Source organism: Lepidothrix coronata, unplaced genomic scaffold, assembly GCF_001604755.1.
Source record: "Lepidothrix coronata isolate B3197 unplaced genomic scaffold, Lepidothrix_coronata-1.0 Scaffold1, whole genome shotgun sequence".
Taxonomy (NCBI): Eukaryota; Metazoa; Chordata; class Aves; order Passeriformes; family Pipridae; genus Lepidothrix; species Lepidothrix coronata.
This window is the reverse complement of record NW_016690181.1, coordinates 3,652,224-3,673,601: the sequence shown is the minus strand read 5'-3', so window position 1 is coordinate 3,673,601 and position 21,378 is coordinate 3,652,224. Positions and strand designations below refer to the sequence as shown.

At 41.4% G+C, this 21,378-nt stretch overlaps 1 protein-coding gene across 2 annotated transcripts in view; it reads left to right on the top strand.

The window, feature by feature from the left end:
* AMBRA1 (autophagy and beclin 1 regulator 1) overlaps nucleotides 1-21,378 on the top strand; it is a 128,516-nt gene that overhangs the window by 89,751 nt on the left and 17,387 nt on the right. For both annotated transcript variants that reach the window (XM_017808090.1, XM_017808081.1), the window contains one exon: nucleotides 9,352-9,491. In XM_017808090.1, the coding sequence (XP_017663579.1) occupies nucleotides 9,352-9,491 (140 nt within the window). The remainder of the gene's footprint in view (nucleotides 1-9,351; nucleotides 9,492-21,378) is intronic.

Genomic DNA, 21,378 nt, shown 5'->3' with positions numbered 1-21,378 from the left:
AAAATATGTGAGAAGTTGCACAATTTTACTGAGTGCTGTTGCATTCTGAGCTTCATGCAAGTGTCCAATGTGGTCTGCAATGGTCACTCATTGACTCTCTGGGTGAACTATGCGTGCTCCTGCAGCCATAAGCAAAGAGGCTTTAAGCTTGAAAGCGTATGGCCCTGCACATTTGCTTTGCTGGGACGCACCCTTGTAATGCAAAAAGAAAATTGGTTAGGACAATATGTGGAGATGGCTTACTGCAACATGTTACCTCCAGTGGAAAAGTTCATACGAATTAGCATACTTTTGAAAACAAGAATAGTTTGCAAGAAAGTAAGTATATTGAAAGAAGTGTGTGTTGGTGTGGTCCCTCGAGTCTCCTTTTAAGAGAAATTTGACATCTTCAGGTCAATAGGGTGAGCCCTTGATGACTCGGAGTAGAACCATAAATAATATATCCAATTACTGCCCAAAGAAATTTTTCACTGTTGGCAGAAGTTGAACCAGGTCGATGTTTTTTTAGACTGTCAAAAGGCAAAGCGAAGTCACAGGCTGCATGTGCTTACTTGTTGATACCAGGAAGAGGACATGGGGACAGAACCCTTTTCTAACTGATATGGGAAGTCCTTCCTTTTAATACAAAAAGGAGCATTGTTGTCTAGTTGAGACCAAATAGTGTATATGCTCTGTGTATCAGTAGATTCTGTCAGGTATCTTTAGGAAAAGAGATCATATCCAAAACCCATGTTGGTAAGCACTGCTTATGTAGAGTGCTATAAGAAAGAGCTCTATTCAACATCACTGGAAAATGCAGCACCACCTCAGGGGTGCAGTTGGCGTGAAGATTTTCGCAGGTTTTGAGCATGGATGCAGGAATAATATGTTGTAAGAGTTAGTTAAATTGCTGTCTTGACTCGGTCAGCTGTGTCTGCATAAAGCCTGCTAAGACAGAACTTACAAGAAACTGTAAAAACTTAAAACTCATTAGGATTCCTTCATAAAATATTGTGTTAATATCTCATGAAATTGTTAAACATGGGAACAGTGTCAGTTTTAGCAAGCTGGTGTGAGGAGAAGGCAAATGACATTCCTTCAGGATGTTTTTACTTCGCGAGATGTGAAACTGAGAGCCAAGACGTTTTGTTTAATACGAGGTCCAATATTTGGAGGCCAGAGCTCTTGCAGTTCAGGTAAGGCCTTGAGCCCATTTGCCCCATAGTAGCTACTGTAACTTTGGTGCAGTTGGGTATGTAGTTCTAACTAGATATAAGAAATAATGGCCAAGATAGTTCCACATCTGAGATTATTTATGTGCAGTCATCTTGCCCAAGGAAGTTAGGGGGAAGGGAGCCAAAGTGAATTATTACCAATTTGCATTAAACTGTCCATGGGCTGAGAAGAGGTTTGCAATTTCATGAAGACTTTTTTCAGTACTTCTTCCTACCATCTTCCTTGAATTAAATTTAAGCCAACTCTTTCTTCCAGTATTTATTCCTTACAGACATGTAGACATCTGGATGACAGCCTCTTTTCACCTAGATGAGGATGCATGTAGCTCTGTCGTCGACATATTGTTGACATTTGATCTTGTATGCCGTTCTATTGAGGCTCAGCAGACGGAGAACGGAGTGTAATGGCAGCTGTGCTCAAATCCTTTGCTCTTGTCTTTAGATTTCTAACATATTGTGGATGTTGCTGTTACAGTCTCAGCATGACATTTAGTGAGGAATTCACGGATACTGCTTTTGGTTTGCAGTCTGAGTTAAGGGCAAAAATGAAGAAGTCTGTCATTCCTTTTGCCAAGAAGTGACCATATCTTTATTAGATTGATCCAGCATTTGGGGCTGTTGGTGATTTTTGCAAGAGAGCAGTAGCTGGGGGCACAGTCCTGTTTGCACAGTTCAGTTCACTTGTCCATCTGTACTGAATATGTGTGTGTGTGTGTGTGTGTGTATATATATATACACAGACACACACATCTATCTTCTGTCACACCAACACTTCCAAACAGACATTCCTGTTTCTCTCCTTTCCTCTGTTCCAACCACACACACATGCAAATGAAAGGATAATTGTTTTGTTTAGCAGTGTCTTGCTTACTCAGCCTAGGGTTGGGATCTGGGTTTGGACCAGTCCCCTAAAGGGTTTTTTGGAGCTATTACCCTGGTTTTGCAGCCTTTGGGGGACAGTAAAATAATGAGCTACTTCACTACAAGTGTATTATTTTCCTGAATGAGAGCTTTGTTACTTGAGATGATCCATTTCTTTATAAGACCTCATTCTTTTTAATGTTTTAAAGATTCCCACTAGTTATTTTGAAATGTAGTAGTTGCATGGAAGGCTTGTGAAATAAAGGACCAGCTGATAATGCAAAGAGCTTGCGTAAAGAAAGGATTAGGTGTGCTTCAGTGAGACTTCTCTGACTTTGAAATATCAGCAATAAATTAGGTGATCAAGTATGATCAGGAAGAACCAACAATGTTTCACCTTTGCAAAAAGTTTCTCAGTCCATCCAACAGAAATTTCTGGTGCTGACCTGTTTTAGAAATTGTATCAACTATCCACAGTTAAGATTTCAGTTGTTGCTGAAAATTAAGAGTTAATTCCCGTTTAATCCACTGTGGCTCAGAAAGCAAAGCTAGGATTTTCTGCACTCACAACAGGTGCAGAGAAAGGCAGAAAGAGGTTTGTTGTATTGGTGAAGACTGAAGAAAAATTTTATGTATAATCCTATTGCATCTGGGGAAGATAAATGGAGTTGAAAGAAATTTTATTTGTGCTGAGCATTGGATGATAAAATCCATTTGAGGATAAGACTGACAAATCCAAAAAGATAAGTGCATTATTTTTCACTTCTTCCACTTTAACAGAGAAGATGTAATGGAAGGACGTGTATGTTGCTAGCAGAAATCAGCTGTGGGGGAGGGGTTGAGCAGCACAGACCAACCTGCCTAATAAGGGGAGATGGTAGCAAAAAAAGAAAATCTTTTCTCCTGTCTGATCATGGGAAATGCATGCCTTTTTCTTTGAATCTGCATATAGGTACAGAAGGAGACTCCTTGCAAACAAAGGAGAGACTTGCTATGTTTCAAAATTACATTATATGTTGTCTTATGAATAAATGTATTGAGCCATCAGTGTTATCCCAAGGAGTTTTTGTTTTGTTTTGCATTCAAGACCCTCTGCTTTAGACAAGCTAGACTTGAAATTTGCTGCAGAGGCTGTTTGTGGCAGTGCAAGTCTTAAGCCTGAATTTCATCAGATTTTGTGGAATTTGTTAATAGAAGACAAAATAAAGAATGTAATCTAAGGAAAAAAGTGTACCATTATTTATTAAGGAGATCAGCTTAGAATATTTGTTTTTTATTATACTTCTGGGCCTTAAAAAGCCACAGACTTGTCTGAATTAGTTGGAGGCATAACAGAAGTCAGTGATGCAGGTGGCTTCCTGGCAGCCAAGTAGAAGACACATCATGTATTCAGTGGAGTGGTGGATGCTTTATAGAAACTTACCTGATACCTTGGTGTCAGAGGTGAACTAGTTAACACACTGATGTTGAAAAAAGTGCACCAGGTAAGATGTTTCAGTGGCAACACACTGGGAGGAGGCAAAAAAAAAAAAAAAGATAGTTAATTGATTTTAATTCTGTTCAGTCTTGATAAGGTGCTTGCAATCAAAAACAATGAAGTCAAACTTGCTTTGCTTGTGCCTTCGTGCTGTCACTGCACCTTATCTGCTGCTTTGGCAAATACAAGTACGGTTCATAGTTTTCTGTTATCGTGCTCTTTGAGTAGTTTCAAACTGTGCCTAGGCCTTGCTTAGAGGTGTACTTTCAGTGAACTTAATACAGTGTTGTGGATTGGCCATTCTTTTAGGACTGCATCTGTGACATATTTCACGTAGCTTAGTTCGCTAAAGCATGAAGTACCTGTGCTGGCCAGAGTCTCAGGGACAGCTGCAGTTATGTTGGCAAAGCTGTGCAGCCTCTGCTGTGGTGGTATAACCGGTATCCATATGAAGAGCACTTTGTTTACCAACATAAACTTTACATCTGTGTAGGCGTGAAGTACAAATGTTGGCTGCCAGTACAGCTATATCCATCCAGCAGTGATCAATGCTCCTTTCTGAAGATATTTTTCTGCTACTCAGAGTAGCTATGAAAGTGTGTATTTTACCAGTCCGCACAGTAAGAGGTTTCTATTGGGTTTAACACATTAGATATTTCTTTTCCTGTGTGTTTTCGTGGTCTATCAGCCTCTGGTGACAGTGTTGATTCACTTGAAATTAATAGTTACATTTTAGGCTGGAGATTTATAAACCTACCTTATCTGCTCCAGCCTTTCCTCTCCCTTTACCTGCTGTCAGGATGGAGCTTCATGGATGACAAGATCTCACCATGTAAACGAGACAACAGCTGCACCCCCTCCCCAAGCAGTCTTTATCAAGGCTGATCTAACAGCCAACTTACTGCTTGGGCCAAGCAAAGGTAATGGCTTGAAATTTATTGGCATCTTGAAAGGTGATGCATCTAGTTGAGAGCAAAAGTGTTTCTATTGAATTTAAAAAGATAAAAAGCAAGAGTTCCTGCTGAGTTTTCCTGCCTGCTTGTGCCAGAATTTTCTCCTCCAGCTTCAAAACATGTTTTTTTCTTTCTTGAGTGTCAGAGATAAGTAAGGTCCCACTCTGCCAAACAAGTAGTATTCAGCACTCCCCTGCTTTTCATTGCTCTCTTAAAGGTGGGAAGGCCTTGAGCAAAGAGGCAGCTGTGCAGATGACGTGATGCCTCCGCTTTGGCCAGGCATGGTGCTGCTTGGATCAGGCGAGCGGTGCAGCACTGTTGCCAACTGGCAGCAGTAGCACAGACTTGGGGTAGCCTGCTGCTGCTTTGATGACTGACAGGATCCTGGCGATTGCCCTGTCCAGCTTTTTAGTGTTGCCACTTCCTAGAAATGGAGGGGAGACATGGAATTTGAAGAGTGTTATTAAATTGCAGCAGCTTTGGGACAGAGTGGAAGACAGAAGCAATAGGTCAATAACTAGGACTTAGCAGAGGCTTTTAGCAAAAAGTTTTCTTACCCCTCCAGGGTAGGTATAAATTAACTGTCTAGCTCTGTGCTTCTGTGTTGTGCTCTGAGCCCCTTCTTCCCCTGTAAGTACACAGCAGCTTGACAGCAAGGAAGAGATCTTTGGGAAAGATTCCTTGAGGCTGTTGATTGTCATGCAGCTCTCCTGGCACTCTGCCATAAGTAAATACCTAAGTTGGTGGCTGTGACAGGTGATACAGTACTGATGTGACAGCACTGACAAGTTGGAGGAGAAGCAACAGCAGTGGGCCTGAGGTGGCCTTTGCACTCCACATGTAGCTTGTTTGCTGAATAATTTGAGGGCCTGTTTTTTTTCTTCATGCCTTACAGCCCTGCTTTCTCTGAGCCATCTTTTCCCCTGCTGAAATCAGCGTTGAAGAAGTGGCTGTAAAGTGATGAAATGAGCTTTAGGGAGTTCAGTGCATGATGTACATGCTCATTTCTGTTCAGAGAGGATAAAAAAGGCACACTAAAAAGATAAGTAGTTGCTTCTAGTGCAGTCTTTGAAAATAGAGACATAAATTACTCAACCAAATCTTTCCCCACACTTCATGATTACAGGGATGTAGAATAGAAGCAAGCAACTGTTTCTTTTGTGAGCATTGCTTTCCCTTGGTATGAGTCTTCTTTTATATGGAAGCTTAGCCACCTAGACAGTTTTGGTTTTTCTAGAGGAAGACTTTTTATCTTGCTGTCATCCCCTGCACTCAAGGAGAGAATGAGTCCCTGAAATGACAGAAGACTACTGGAATCTCCTGTGAAGTGTGGGGGCATCAACCAGAGAAAGGATTTTCTGCAAGCACAGGTCAAGCAGATGTTCTGTGTAATTTGGGCTGGGTCATGTGACCCTAAAGGGAAGGAGTAGGACCTGTTGTGTGTACCGAAAGGACATTTATATGTTTACACTGTTGCCAAGAAGAGAACAGCTTGCTATACATACATTGCCTGTTTGGGCTTAAGCTTCCACAGGGATGTTCTGAAGCTCCCACTCCTCAGACTTCACAGTGTTTGTAGTTAGAGAAACATATCCTTCAAAACTCTATTTCAGAACAGCATCTGCAAATAAAGACAGCTGCCAACTTTGTAAAATGCTGAATCAGCACATCTAAAGGTGTGGCTACGTATTATTGAATTAGTAGTGCAGAGATGCTAAGAATGAGTTTGACATTGGTTATGGTGAAGAGCATGGAAGCTTGCTGTGACTGCTGATAGTGATTATGGGCTGGCAAAGTGGATGCAATATGAAATCCCTCCTAAATGAAACTGCCATAGTATTAAAAATAAGCTCTCTTGAAGCTGTGAAAGTGTGGTGAACACCTTAAAGATTAGTGGACTTTTACATCAGTGTTTCTGAACTGATTCCTGAACCCTCGGCCATTGACATGACTGTTACACATGGCCTGCAACTAATCTGTGGGCCAGCCCTAATGAAAAGAAACTGTTGAATTATCAACTTCATGCATTTGTCTTGTTAATTTTAAGAGTGTGTGAGGGTTGGCAGCAATCTCTTGACCTAGAAGCTGGAGAATTGTGTTAGTGTAGGATTCCTCGAGCAACCTGACTATTATTCCTAGAAGTTCAGAGTTACAAAGTACAAACAGTTCACTGGCAAAGAGGTGTGGTCACTCTGTGGTATCTTTTCAGGCTGGCTACTTTGGTTGAAATATCTCAGTAGCTCTTTATAAGATTTAGCAATGGAAAAAAAAAAAAAAAACAACCAAAAAAAGGTCCAAAAGGAATTAGCTATGAAGAACAGTGCTTCTGACAGAGTTCTGACCTTCTTTGAAGAGAGGGACCTGCCGATGTTGAAGGAACTTTAATTTTTTCTTCCACTCTGTGGATAGAGTAGGGGGTCTTGCTAATGGATGCAATTGCAAGAGATAGTCTGTATGACTGCATCAGATTGATTAGCTGGGTCCTGGTTACTGCTGCGAGTGGTGATTATGCCAGTACAGCTGCTCTCTCCTTTTATGTACTAATTACTACACGCACGGATGTCATCACCCTTAACACTGCATGGAGTTGTCCCATTAGCGTGGGAGTGGGAAGCAGCAGGGGAGGGGAGCTCTTCAGCATGACAAGCTGTTTAGAATTGAATGGAATGGAGTGGAATGATGAAGCAATTATTCTGATGCAGAATATTAAAGCCATCTTGTCTTTGAGATTTAGCCCTCAGCCAACACTTGCAGGTTGTCAGAACCAGACTCATGTTCTTGGGGGAGCACTTTCCATGGGGTGCTGTTTACTGCAGAGCACCTGGGTGTTCAGCTGTAGCCAGCAAGTCTCCTGCCTTGGCATGGCTGGTTACAGAGCGTGTGGGACAACAGCTATATGAGCTGACCTGGAGAGGAGCTTGTGGGTAGCCCAGGAAGGTGGCTTCTGGAACTGTGGTACCTTGCAAAGTCATTCTCAGGAGAAATTGTTTGTTTCTGACTTGCCAAAGAAGGATATGATGGAAGGCCCTTGCAGTTCTTAAGATATTTAGAATGCTTATTTTACAGATTTATGCTCCTAGCTCTGGGGGACCCTCCCTTTCCCCTCCTCTTTCCTCCTCCTCCAAATCCAGTCTTTCCATCTCAGAGTGCACCATAATCTCCATGGTAACAGGTGCTACCATCATACATCTGATTCCCCTCCCCCTTCTTTTTCTCCCTTTGCCCTTCCCTCCCTGATTCCCCAGCAAGAAAGGTGCATGTGTGTGAGTGAATGGGACAGACATGGCAGAGATGGGTAAGAGCTAGATAAACCTCTAAGGACCTCTTCCTTCCATCCAAACACTGAGCTTCTCTGAATACACTAACTGGTGAGTGATAGCCAAGGCAAAGAGTGACCAACTTCTGTCATATAGAGAAATCTGTAAGGACATTTTCTCCTCTAATGTGGCCTCCTCAGAGGAGCCAATTAAATGTGTTACCAGTGATGGTAAATAATGTATCTCTATTGTTTTGCTCTGACTTACTTTGTTTGCATTCCAATGGTCAGGATGAAGGTTCTGGGTAGTATTGGAGGACACATAGTTAAATGGTGTCTGACTCAGGCATCTCAAATTGTCAAACACACAAGATGTGCAGTGGGCACTAGAGCTACAGAGAAAACCAGTCCCAGGTTGTTATGCTAGCTGATGAGTCCCATCCTAATGGATTCTAATTATTACTTCAGGCCACCTCAGCAGTGCAGTAGTGGTTGATCTGCATTCCTATCAACCTTTATACTGTTGTTCCAGCACACCTTCATTCCCTTCCCTGCTTCCTGGTTCAGCACCATCCCTGTTTATGGGGAGCCTGGAAGAAAGGTTTTGGGATGATTGGATGCTTTCCCATCAGAAAAATCTAATGAAAACATGTCTTTCAGCTTGGACTTATCCCACTGAAAATCTAGATTAAAAGTTTGTGTTACTTGCAGTGATTACAGATTTAAATACAAACTAAATTTCTGCAGAAATTCTGTTAACAATTTGGTCTTGTAAATGCCAAGATAGGTCTTTAGTCCTACCCTTCTGAAGCCCTGATAGCCCAGTACACTGAAGCAGCTTGTCCCTGTCTATTCCTGGTAACCAAACTGACTCATTACTGCTTTTTCCATTTCCCTTTCTTCGTTTTTATGATTTCCATGTGGTTTTGGGCTAAATGGACTGTTGTCATATACCCAGTTCTGGTTGCTGGATGGCAGGGTATAGGAAAGCACTGCTGTACAAAAGGCATTAGCTTCTTGGAGTAGGAGCAGTACACTTGAGAAACCAAGCTAGTGCAGACCTTCGTGTGCACAAGGTTTTCACTCACCTGCCTTAATGCAGCATTTGGCAAGCACTGACTTGCAGCCATGCTAACTACCTGCAGTCTTAGCAACTCTTCAGCTTCTTACCTTTCTGCAGGCAGAATGGATGGTGTTGGAAGCCAACCTGAACTGAGTCATTTGTTACTTATGTACTTGTGTTATTCTCATAGTGACTATAGCACTTGTCCCCTTTACTTTGTTTAATTAGTTTGAATAAAAGAACTGTACAGCCCACTGAGTGACATGCACGTTCTCCTGGGGACAGAACTACTTCTGCTTCACAGCTGTATACCAGTCAGTCTATTAAATATTTAAGGACATGTGCATGTGCATTTCTAGCAGCTGCTTACTCTAACTGTTGAATTAGTGGTTTCTTGCAACATCCTGTATAGTGACATGTCTCCATGACCATCTGTGCTGCTGCAGGCTGATTTCACATTTGTTTGAGGCTCCTTGCCTCTCCTGCCTTGTATTGTCCTGTCAAGTAATCTCCTGTTATTGTTTCAGAGAGTTTTCAACGTTCTGTACCCAATGCCTGCCGACCAGAGAAGACATGTCAGCATAAACTCTGCTCGCTGGCTGCCTGAGCCAGGCCTGGGATTGGCATATGGCACCAACAAAGGGGACCTGGTGATTTGCCGACCAGAGTAAGTGCTTGCTTTACGTGGAGACATAACATGGAGATATAACTGCTTTGGTCATTCTATTCTCAGAGCAGTGGGGATACCATGGCTTTTCACTGCCTGGGACATGGTGCTTGAGGGGCCCAAAAATCCCAATTCCTAATAGTTCTTTTGGATTGCCACAGTGTTTACCTGAGTCACTTACAATAAGTGTTTGTTTTGCTGATTATAAACTTCAGAGGCTGTTTGAAGTGCATCTCATTAGCTCATTTTATTTTCCATGTCTTTGTAGAATTTCAAGATCCTTTGTTTCTTATATGCCTAGTGCAGTGTCTTTCAGTCTCTCTGGATTTATGGTCTTCTGAAAGTTTCCAGTGGCTGCAAATGTGAGCTGTAACTAATATACTTGCTTTCCTCAGCTTTAAAGAACCTCTTGAAGTTCACCAACAGATAGAAAGCTACTGACCTGGAGTTATCAAATACTTGTTACAGTATTCATGCATGAGATTCTATGATCTGCAAAGACTTTTGTCATGACTATGAGCAAGTCAGTCAATTATTTTGGTGTCCTCTCTAAAAGTCCAGTGATGTGACATGTAGACTTCAGTCTCTTATTTATAAAGATCTGTGAAGGGTCTAACTGTCCCTTTGTAAGCTTGCAATTAAACACAAGCTAATTTAGATGTGGTGTGACACAGATGACCGAGTGAGCAGTGAAACATACTGCTTTCAGTTTTCTTGGGGAGTCTCTGCACTGTATTTTAAGACTCTTTTTTCCATTGTATTGTCAAGTGTACTTTTGGAGCTATGTTTCTTTTATGCTGCAGGAACACTTCGCCAATTTCTCTGCTTCAGTTATTTCCTGGTACTGAACTACCTTGATATTTTTTTGGGGTTATGCTTCACATGTTGAAGTTCCTTGTAACTTAAAAACTGGCAGCTAGAAACTTGCAGCACTGCTGATGATTGTACGACTTGCATGTGGACTCCCATCTGTTGTGCATGACATCGGGCATGTGGTGCTTGAGGAGAGTCATATGGTCAGTGTAGAACCACTACCTTAAATCAGAATAAATATATACAATTGTTAATAGTGAGTAATTCAGTACAGCCTTCTGGTGAAATCTGTGATTGGAATTCAGATTGGATCGGTTTCTGTAGTACAAGATGCCAGCGCTTTTCAAAGAGCCCTCTTGTTCTCTTGAACATAATCTTTCATCAAGGCCTTATTTATACATGAAGTTCTACAAGATATTGTTACAGAATAAGCTATAATCACTCTCTTCCAGGATAAGTGGCTTTCTTTAAGAACAGTTGCCATACTTTCTAAGAAGAAGAATTATTCATGAATAATGGCTCTCTTCTTCTTGAACTTGAAAGCTATTCTAAGTTATTATATATTCTAAGTATAGAGAAGTCGTAAGAACCCAGGAAAATGAAGTCTTCCTGAGAGTGGATTCTTTGATTGAATGCTGTGGAATCTAGCTTGGTCTGGCTGTCCTGGCTTTACATACCCCACATTAGATTTCCGTTCCAGTGCTTGTGGTACCCCAAAGCTGAGTGGCATGTCTCTTGGCACTTCACTAAATACCCAACAGGAACACTTTCACGGTATCTTATGGGAGCACTACCAGTCCTTCTGCAGCATCCCTGTGAAACCTTCTTAGCTCAGCATGTTTCTAGGGCACTCTTCTGTCTCCTTACTTCTGTCCCAGCAACTTCATTATAATTATGCCCAATTCCAACAAAAATAGACCTATTGTATGTGAACGTGAAACAAGGTGGCTGTATAAGTGAGAGATTTATTGGTGGTTTGACAGAAGTGCTTCAACAGATTTCCTGCTGATGGATTGAGTGATTGATGCTTCTGGTGGTTATTGTAAATGTCACAAGGATTAGTGGGTTCTTTTTGGAGCAGAACACCCGATGAGTTCTGTTCTTGACTGCACCATTTTATAGACCAACAAAAGGCAAGAGCAACTTGTAAACCTCAGCATGAAGGTGTAGATACTCACCGAGCTGTATAATTTGCATTGAGGCACTAACATCACAACACACGAGTGAGACTCTATCAGAGCAGAAGTGGCTTGCAGCTGTGGTGTCTGTCTCAAACCTACTTGAGAGATCCTCGGAGAAAGGAAAATGCCTGACATGTGGATGCCATCTCAGTAGTTCTTGGCTTAATAAACTTGGTGTGAGATCGGCGTGTCTGTTGACTCTAACTTGAGGAGTGAGGGGAAAAAGATGAAAAATATTTATGTAGTTACCATACAAAGTAATATAGAGGAAGAGAAATATTAAATAAAGGATTCAGCAATTGATAGAGTACTGTATGGAAGATAGCCCAGCAAACAGCAGGGATCAAGAAAACACTGTACTGCTGAAACCCCCCCAACTGTTCTAATTTGGCAAAGAAAACTGTGGTCAGTAGCAAACAACGGAGATGATTATAATTCCCTGGGTCTTTATTCCTATATACAATGGAGGCGTTTGAAACCAAGTACTACAGGAATCACATAAACAGATTGAAATAGCAGCTGTTCCTCAAATACAGGATTTAAATGAGTAGACTAGAAGTACAAGCTGACCAAAAAAAAAAAGCATAACTTGAGGCTCCATGGTCTCATGATGAGAGGCTATGCAAGCGGTCTTTCCAGAGTTCTAAAGAAACATTAGTTAAAACTAAATGTTTTGGCCTGTGTTGCTAAGCTGGGGTAGCACTGATGGCATGTTGTCTTGCAGATGGAAGTGGGAAAGGTCAGGTTGTCTTGGCAGTCCATAATATGAACTCGGTACATAGATGAAGTTCTGGCTAAAGGAAAGAATACAACATGGTTGACATCTGTACTCTGCCACAAAAGAGGTCGTTGACGGACTTCCTTGAAGAACCTGTTCTGGAACTGGTTAATTAATACTATTTACTCTAGTGGCCTGTAAGGGTGCACTAAATAAATTTGCTGATGTGACAGTAGCTTTCTCACTGCAGAGAAAAATCAAAGTATTGCACAAGAATTGAATTGCCGTGAAAGTGACTGGAGTTATAGAAATGAGAACTTAATGGTACAAAGTACACTTAGTGACTAATGAAACTGAGCTCAGCAGTTAAAATGATGGAGGAGGAGAAAGACCCAAGGTTTTAGTTGATTGTAGGTGATTAAGCCATCAATACATGAGGCTGTAAAAAGAAAAAATTTAGTTCTAAGATGAGACACAAGACACTTAACAGCAGAGATAGCAAAATATCAGTAGTGCTTTAGAAGAAACTAGATACATAAACTGGAACGGTTTAAAATTCACCTGTGAACCGGCGCAGGAATTAAGAGCAGCAGATAGTGGGGTCAGGGGAGCATTTTTATCTAAGAAAACCTGTAGCTTGGGGTCTTTAGCAGGGCTAAAAAGGAGAGATAAGGAGGGGGTTATATAGCCTTCCAAATATATCCAAGAAAAGAGAACTGTTTAAATGTATATCACAGAACAGATGAGCTTACCATTGGAAATCATCTAGTCCAATCTCCCTGCTCAAGCAGGGTCCCCTAGAGCGTATAACTCAGGATTGTGACCACAGATGGCTTTTTAAAATCTCTAGGGAAGAAGACTCTACAATCTCTCTGAGCAACCTGTTCCAGTGCTCAGTCACCTGCACAGTAAAGAAGTTCTTCCTCATGTTTAAGTGGAACTTCTTGTGTTCCAGTGTCTGCCCATTGCTTCTAGTCCTGTTGCTCAGCACTAGCAAGGAGAGGCTGGCTTCATCTTCTTGACACCCTTCTTCAGTCCCCTAATCATCTCTGTAGTCCTCCACTGGACTCACTCCAGGAACTCCATGTGTCTCTCATACTGAGGAACCCAGAACTGGACACAGTATTCCATGTGAGGCCTCACCAGGGCTGAGTAGGGGGGCAGATCACCTCCCTTGACCTACTGTCAATGCTCTTCCTAATGTACCCCAGCATACCATTGGCCTTCTTGGCACAGGGTCACACTGCTGGTTCATGGACAGCTTGTTGTCCACCAGGACCCCCATGTCCTCCTCCACAGAGCTGCTTTCCAGCAGCTTGGCCCCCAGCCTCCCCAAGTGTAGGACCTCACATTTGCCTTTGTTGAATTTTGGAAGGTTCTTCTCTGCCCATCTCTCCAACCTGTCGAGGTGCTTCTGAATGGCAGACAGCACTCTGAGGTATTGACCACTTCTCACAGCTTTGTGTTATCAGTGAACTTGCTGTGGAGGCTCTCTGCTCCTTCATCCAAGTCACTGATAAATAATTTAAACAATATTGGGCCCCCTATCAACCCTTAGGGGGCTCCACTAGTTACAGGCTTCCAACGAGCCCCTGTGCCACTGATCACAACCCTCTGAGACTTGCCATTCAGCCACTTCTCAATCCACCTCACCATCCACTCATCCAGCTTGCGCTTCCTGAGTTTCCCTATGAGGGTGTCATGGGAGACAGTGTCACAAGTCATGCTAAAGTCCAGGTAGACAACATCCACTGCTCTCCCCTTGTCTATGCAACCAGCTGTCCCACTGTAGAAGGCAATCAGGTTGGTTAAGCATGATTTCCCTTTGGTGAATCCATGCCGACTATTCCTGGTCACCTGTATATATGAACATATTTCAGCCATCATGCAGGTGAACATATTACCTGGCTATTTTGATAGTGCGATAGTGGGGCTAGCAGTTTGGAAAAATACATATATATATACACTTCTTGTTAGAGAACAAGGAGGCACAAATTGACTACGACTAGGTTGTAACTGTGAAGTAAAAGTGGCAACCAGGTGATTTCTGCAATAGCCTGTATGTTGGCTGGGTGGATGCAGAAGACTCAGCTGTTTGGAGATGCAGCTCAGCTTGCAGAGACAAGTGTATGACTTGAATACTTGTGACTGATGGTGGGACCAAACTGCTGAGCCATGAGGCAGTTTTTGGTGTTTTAAACCGAAGGTCCACATCTAAACTTGTGTTGACAAGTTGGCTCTCAGAGCTGTTGTGCTATAGGGTAGTGAGGTGGTGACAGCAGTGTTTGTTCACACTTGGAAATGCACCTAATGGGCCAGAAAGAAGCCTGTAAAAGACTGGAATTCATGAGCAGTACAGTAGCTGTGAGGATGGAATAAATGTTTTTATTAGCCAAAGATACAACCCCTGCCAGGGTTGCATTCTGGTGAGTAAAGGAAAGAAAGGACATTGTGTACCCACTTCCTTAGATAGGTGACAGTCAGCTCACTAAATTGTGCTCTTGAAAAGCATCAGTTTTTTTAATCTGCTTTTTATGTGATCAAGTTGGAAGGAACTTTTAATGTAACATCAGGAATGTTCTTCCTTTCCCAAACACTCAAAGGCTAACCAACTTACATTGCGTACTACTAATATGTTATTTCTCACATGTAATATTAGATGCAGACTTGCACTGAAAATAAAAACCCAAAGATCCCAGTCATCACTGAATAAGTACTATTCTGACGGTGGATAACAAATAGCAAAGGTGGCAGAGCTGGTGTTCGGCAGTGTCTGCCCATCTTTCATTTGTTCATTTCTTTTTGTTTGTTTAGCTGCTGGTTTCACTTGCTTGCAAATAAACAAGCTATCCATTTGAGAGGAGGTCTCTGTAACCTGTAAAAACTATGTGTACTTTTCCTGCTGAATCTGTGTCTTTGAGGAAAGAACCCAGGGGACTGGGTTCCTGCGGCTTTTAAAAACAACTTCATCTGCAAATGACCAACAGGACAAACAATTTACTTTTCACAAGTCTGCTCTTGGAGCTGGAGCAACAGGACTCAGGTCTGTGGTTCTCAGGCAAGTCCTGCTGATAGGAGAGTGTTGGTTCAGATGTGGCTTGGAAACAGGTTGAAATCTTTATGAAGTTCTGACAGCCTTTTCCTTTTTCGAGGGTCCTGTAGCTCACTCTTGTGATGATTACGAACTGGTAGACTTGCATACATATTAGATCACGAGTCTGCTGTCTGCTTGCGCAGTTTCACATTACCATGTGGTAGTCTGTGCTTTTTGGATGTGAGTGGGTGTTCAGTCCAGATGCGTGGTATTGAAAGGCTCTGAGGCTGCCATATTTTAAAGGGTGGGCACCACTGAGCTAAATCAAGATGCTGAATTGATAACACTGGTGTTCCCTGGAAGAGCCATGTCACATGAGAACAGGAATCCCTTTAGGCACACCACTTGAGGTAGTGGATACAAATAGAAGGCCTGGAGGCCACTCAGCTGTGGCCTGGAGGTCTGTCACAGGAGGTGGTACAGAGCAATGTGAATTCCCCCAGTCCTCTGTTGTCCTGCTGCACACTGACATTTTTGCGTGGTTGCTAATGCATTTTTAGCCTCCCCAGGGCTACTTTTCCCTTACCTGATGTCTTTGTAACTGCAACCAGTCATAATCCTCACTAAAGTCTTGTACATCTTTCTTGACTCTGCATAGTTCAAGGTTTGATTCAGTTCCTGAATCTTTGGGTTTTGCAGCATGGAATCAAATCCACAGTGTCTGTCTTGTCCACTAGAAACACCTCTACTGAATTAAAAAGGATTTTGATTCTTAGTACTCATTACCTTTCCTACCCTGTGACATTCCAACAAGAGTTTTCCCATTCAGAAAAACCTCTGATGGGACATCTCAAGCATTAATTGCCTTGTAGAACAGGTGAGACCAAAGTGGTGAGGAACAGACTGCATGCTGCTTATTGCCTTTAGCTGACTTCACTTGTGGAGAACTGCCATGGAAGAAAGGCAGGGGGTCCAAGTATCAGTTGTTCGTCATTTCATCTTGAGTGTCCCCTCCCCCATTCTCAGGAGTATATTCTGGGAGGGCTCAGTGCTCACATGCTTTTGAAAATACGAATCCAAAAACCTCAGTGTTCTGAGAAAACTGTTTCAAAACCAAGCTCTCAAAGCACCTTGTCTAGGGTTAGCTTTGTAATGCAGTCATCCACAAGAGAGGAAGAATTTCTTCAGCAGTCAGAGCCTCTGGTAGTGGAATTCAAATACCCCTGAAGATGCATCTGAGTCAGAGGCAGCATCCCTTAGATTTCTCTCATTGGGAAGTAGGTGTGGAGAGTCTCAGACTGATTCAGTGTGCATATTCAATGTGCATATTTTAATTCTTTGTGGTGAGATCTGCCTCTAACGTGAAATTATTCCAGGAAAATTCTCTTTACGATAAATTCCTATGCTTTGCAAGGGATCACTGCATTTATCTGTCCATGCCAATCTATTATTTTTTTCTCTGAGAATTACATATCCTCCCATCTACTGATGGGGACAATGTGTCTGCATCTAGTTATCAACATTGGTAAGGAGATGGTAATCTCTCCAGCTGCTTGGTGCATCATGTCTCTCTGCTGGCTGGCTCCATTCCTCAGGCTCTTCAGCCTCTAACCATGATGCCCCCAGCAGCATAAGCCCTGCTATAAGAATAGCTTCTGGAGGATGGAGTAAACAAGGAGACAGAAGGAGGAGCTGTCTTCCTTCATGTGTAACGGGGGGATGTTAGCAACCCTGCACAGGGAATGTTCTCACAACTGTTAACTGAGGTGGCTAGGGATACTAGTTATGTCCAAGTACTCCCTGCATTATGGCAGCATCTGCACAGTGGCCTTCGACCATGGCGGAGGAAATGAATGCATGTCCTGGAATTTTGCCACCTGTTAACCACAAGATACATTGAATTTCCTAAATGAGGGTAAAAGATGATTTTGATTGAAAAAAGGATTGAAAAGGAGGGAAGATGGCCAATTTTGCACTATAGATGCATCCTGAAAGCTTATATTTGGATTTTGTTATTAAGTGAATTATTCCAAATTGTGCAGAGAAGCCTAGGTAACCATTGCAGGTGCAAGAGAAGTAGAGTGGTAATATGAAAGCTTGAAACAGTGTTTCCATTCTGATACTGTTTTTTATTCCATTTCTATTTCTGTTTCTGTATGTGAATTTGATATCCAGGATGACTGATGGAAGTTGCCCTCATAAAATTCCACTTAATATGTCTACGAATCCTAGAGGTAAATTTTGAGAGCTGCTTTAAGTCTTCACTTATTAGCAAGTTCATTTCCCTCACCCAATTCTTCAAGATATGCTGTAGCACTGACTGCTTAGAGACATTTATTTTCCACCATGAGAAAGGGAACTTGGTACGAGCTCTGTGTTAAAGAAACATAACCTGCAACTTAACAGTTTGTGTACTATGTCACTGGGCTTCTGCAGGTCCTTAGTAGTTCCCAGACTGGGTAGCAATCTAACAGTTCAGCCATGTGCTGTAAAAACAAGTACTTCGTTTATATCTATTCAGATCACACCTGCTGCCTTTTCTTCCTTTACTTTTTTTAATTCTGTCTTCAAAAGCAGTTAAATTTCATGCAAGCAATTATTTGACTAAACTGCCAACTGCATGTGGATCACTCTTTCACTGTTTTAATCTATCTTCTTTCTATTTGTTATATTACTCTCTTCAAGGATAAAAGTTACACTTAGAAGACAGTAATTGTCAATTTAACTATGGCTTTCTTTCTGATGAATGCTGCTAAGTTGACTTTTTTGGCCTTTTGTCATTTCCTAATTTTTTTGTAACGTATTAAAAAGCAGGTATGAATGACTCAAAAAAGTTAACTTTTAAAACATTTTCTTAATGAGTGCAACTAGCTGCTATGTCTGGCTTCATTTCTTATTCCCTAATTGCGTAAGTACCCTTGGATATTTTATAAGTGGAGACTTCAGAGAAGAAAATTCGGTATCTCTACCACTTTGAATCATCATTAATTTTTGTCCTTAGCCTCACTAATGAATAGACCTTTTTTCATTCTAATACCATTTTCCTCATGTTTATTTTAAGAATGTCTTTTCCCTCTTTTGCAACACAAGTCCATCCTGGTTTTTTTATAACCTTTCTTTTCTCCTCGGGTCAATACTAGACCTTCCTTGTTCCCTTATTTACTTCCTTGGCTTTCCAGTAAGATTTTCTTTAATTTTCCAGTCTTTGATCTGTATTATTTAGGGAGTTTTATTTGTTGTCCCTTATGTCTGGTTTTTTCCAGCAGGACTCCAGTGAATCCAGCTAGCAAATAAAACAACCATTTTTTTCTTTGTTTTCTTTCCCTTTTTTAAGTCCTCAAACTCCCTGGTTCTGTAAATGGTCTTAATGTCTACAAACTGTGAGTAATTGAAGTAATAATTGTGGATTTGGATTTCTTGATTATTTTTTTCTTTTTTTTTTCCTTTTCTTTGGAGCAGGTTTCCCATGTGTGCTACACAGAATACTTTTTAGTTGGCTGATTTCAAAACTGCTGAAGATTAAAAATATAAAACTTGGCTTTCCCTATGGATCTCAGTGAGATTAGACCAAACTAAAATCTTGGTTCTGGAGCTTGGCAACTTTATGTGCGCACATAGCAATGTTCTATTAAAAATAAGAGTTTGCTATGCTTACTAATTTTAAACATTTATTTTTAAGTTGATTTCTCCCATTGTAAATGCATTTTCCTGGGTTTGTTTGTTGGTATAAGAGCTACAAAACAAGCCTAGATTGAAATTGCCTTTGAATTAATGTCTATGTTAGTTTCTGCTAAAACACTAATGAAAATTCAGAGATGACTAAGAGTGACTTTGGCTCTCAATACTTGTGCAGTTTAAAATGTTTAAGGCCTTAGAAGACTTAAGCAATTTGCGCTCACCCAAGGACTCCTGACATCCAAAATTGTCTAAGCCCTTGGAAGAGCTGACAGATCATGAACAGCTTAAGATATTCTGAGGGTTCAAAGCTGATTTAGAGTACAGCCTGCCTGGAATCACTTTAAGCAATTAACAGGCCTTTAGGTTTTTAGAGGGCTTAAACAAGTTATCCATCTTTAGAGCTTGGTTTATGATAATAGCAAGTTGAATGTTCTTGTTTAAAGAACTTTAAGCTCTGTGTTCTGGAATCTGTTATTTACCTTCCAGATAGTACCTGCTGCTTGTTGTGGTTGGAGCCAAATAGTGAGGGATAGTATGGAATATGGGCAAGATTGAGTGAAAAGAAAATCAGTAGAAATTCGGGAAATTCTTATTTGGTCTACTTCTGCTTTGTTTATTCCACGCTAATTGGCCTGGGTGGCATGGGTTTTTTTCTCATAAACATGCCTCTTTTTTTTTTTTTTTAATAGTTCTACACCTATTATGTAGTGCACTGTATTATGATACACAAAAATCTTACTGGAAATCTTAGTGGTATTGTAGGAGTAAACTTAACTCTGGGTCTTCCTTGCGCCAGTGTTTTGTCCATCTGTTTTCAGTAGTGCATTAATTCAAATATTTTGCATTTAATGATCGCTGCAATATGCCCCCTCCAACTTGGGATATAGCTCTTTTAAATGTCGAAGTAGCTGGTGTCTGTTTACAACATCAGTAGCCCTGGAGTCACATTCAAGTCTAAGGAGGTTCTCTCAGATGGAAGTTACAACTTCCTATGTCACACTCTATATAAACACAGTGTGTTTGCATGACAGTAGAGTAAGAATGTTCTGGGAAAACTTGCTTTAAAAAACTGTTGTGGTATTTCAGTAGAAGAAAGAAGGCTGTCTGTGAGGGACTTTGCTTGTCCTTATTCTCAACACAGGTTTTGCTGTGTAGCTTTGCATTCCATTAAGGGCAGTGCTCTCAACCTCAATATTTATACTTGGGTCCCAAGATAATTGAACATCCACACTATCATACTAAACTCTTCTCTTTCTGCCCTGTCATTGTCTTGGTGCTTAATTTCCATTTGACACTCCTGTTGAATGTATTGGAAGACTGATTCTTAATTTGAGACTTTTTCCTATGGAATATAAGACAAATTCCTCTTAGTGCTTTCTGTTGGTGTGTCATCTATTTCAACTCATTTTATGAGTCAGCTCATGTTCTACATGCAATCTGTAGATAGATTACAAGTGCTGACTCCTAGAAGTCACTTGATTTTTACCGTAGTGACCCTGTGGATCAGAAGAAACTATTCTGTTTGGGTTCTTCCTACTGTGTTAATCTCTATTCTCTTTCTCTTCTCTCTCTGATGTATCGAACATCTTGGCTGACTGACAACTCTCTCCTTATCTGAGATATCACACTTTTGCCCAGGCAAGATGGCTGTTAGGTGTGTGCATTCTATCTAAATCCTATCCACTGGTCACAAGATCATGGATTGGATCCAGCTTTAGTTGCCCACTCTCGGGCAGGACAAACTCATGCCTATTCACGATGTTGAGACGGGAAGAGCTACTGAATTAGCTTCTGGTGCCACCGGCTTTGTAAGACTGACCTCATATAAATGGTGTGAGTTTGAATACAGCATCTTCAAAAATCCCAGTATTTAGCCTAGCAGGCAGGACTGCACAATCAAATGAACAGGACCAGTCATCTCGCAAAGTTAAGTTGCCATCCTCCCTGAAGCAGGCATACAGCTACCAGCTGCACCAAGCTGCTTGCTCTCCTGCTTCTGCAGCACCTTTGACAATTCAAGTAGGTGTCAGGATATGTTTCCACATGGTTGTTGGTTTTCATGCAGGCAAGGCTTGCAGGATTCTGGAAAATAGTGGGCAATATCAGTATAGGGAGTAAAAATGCATCTGCTGCTAGATGCACCGCTCACCTGAACATGATAAATAGGATAATTTCATACGTCACTTAAATGTCTGTGGTTGTTAATCGTAAATTATAGATCTCGTGTTCTCTGAATTCCTATACTCCATCTCATGTTCTTCCACTGACTAGTTGTACGTGGGCTGTACTCCAAGGGTATGCTCTGAAATAGGCTGGTGCCAGTGAAGCTGCCACCTCTTCTTGGTCAAAGGGAATTACTGCCTAGCAGAGCTACTCCAGAAACCCTGTTTGCTGGTTCCATACAGTTTGCACTGCAGCCAATTTTCACTTGGATTTGTCTCTGCACGTGGTTCATCGCCTGCA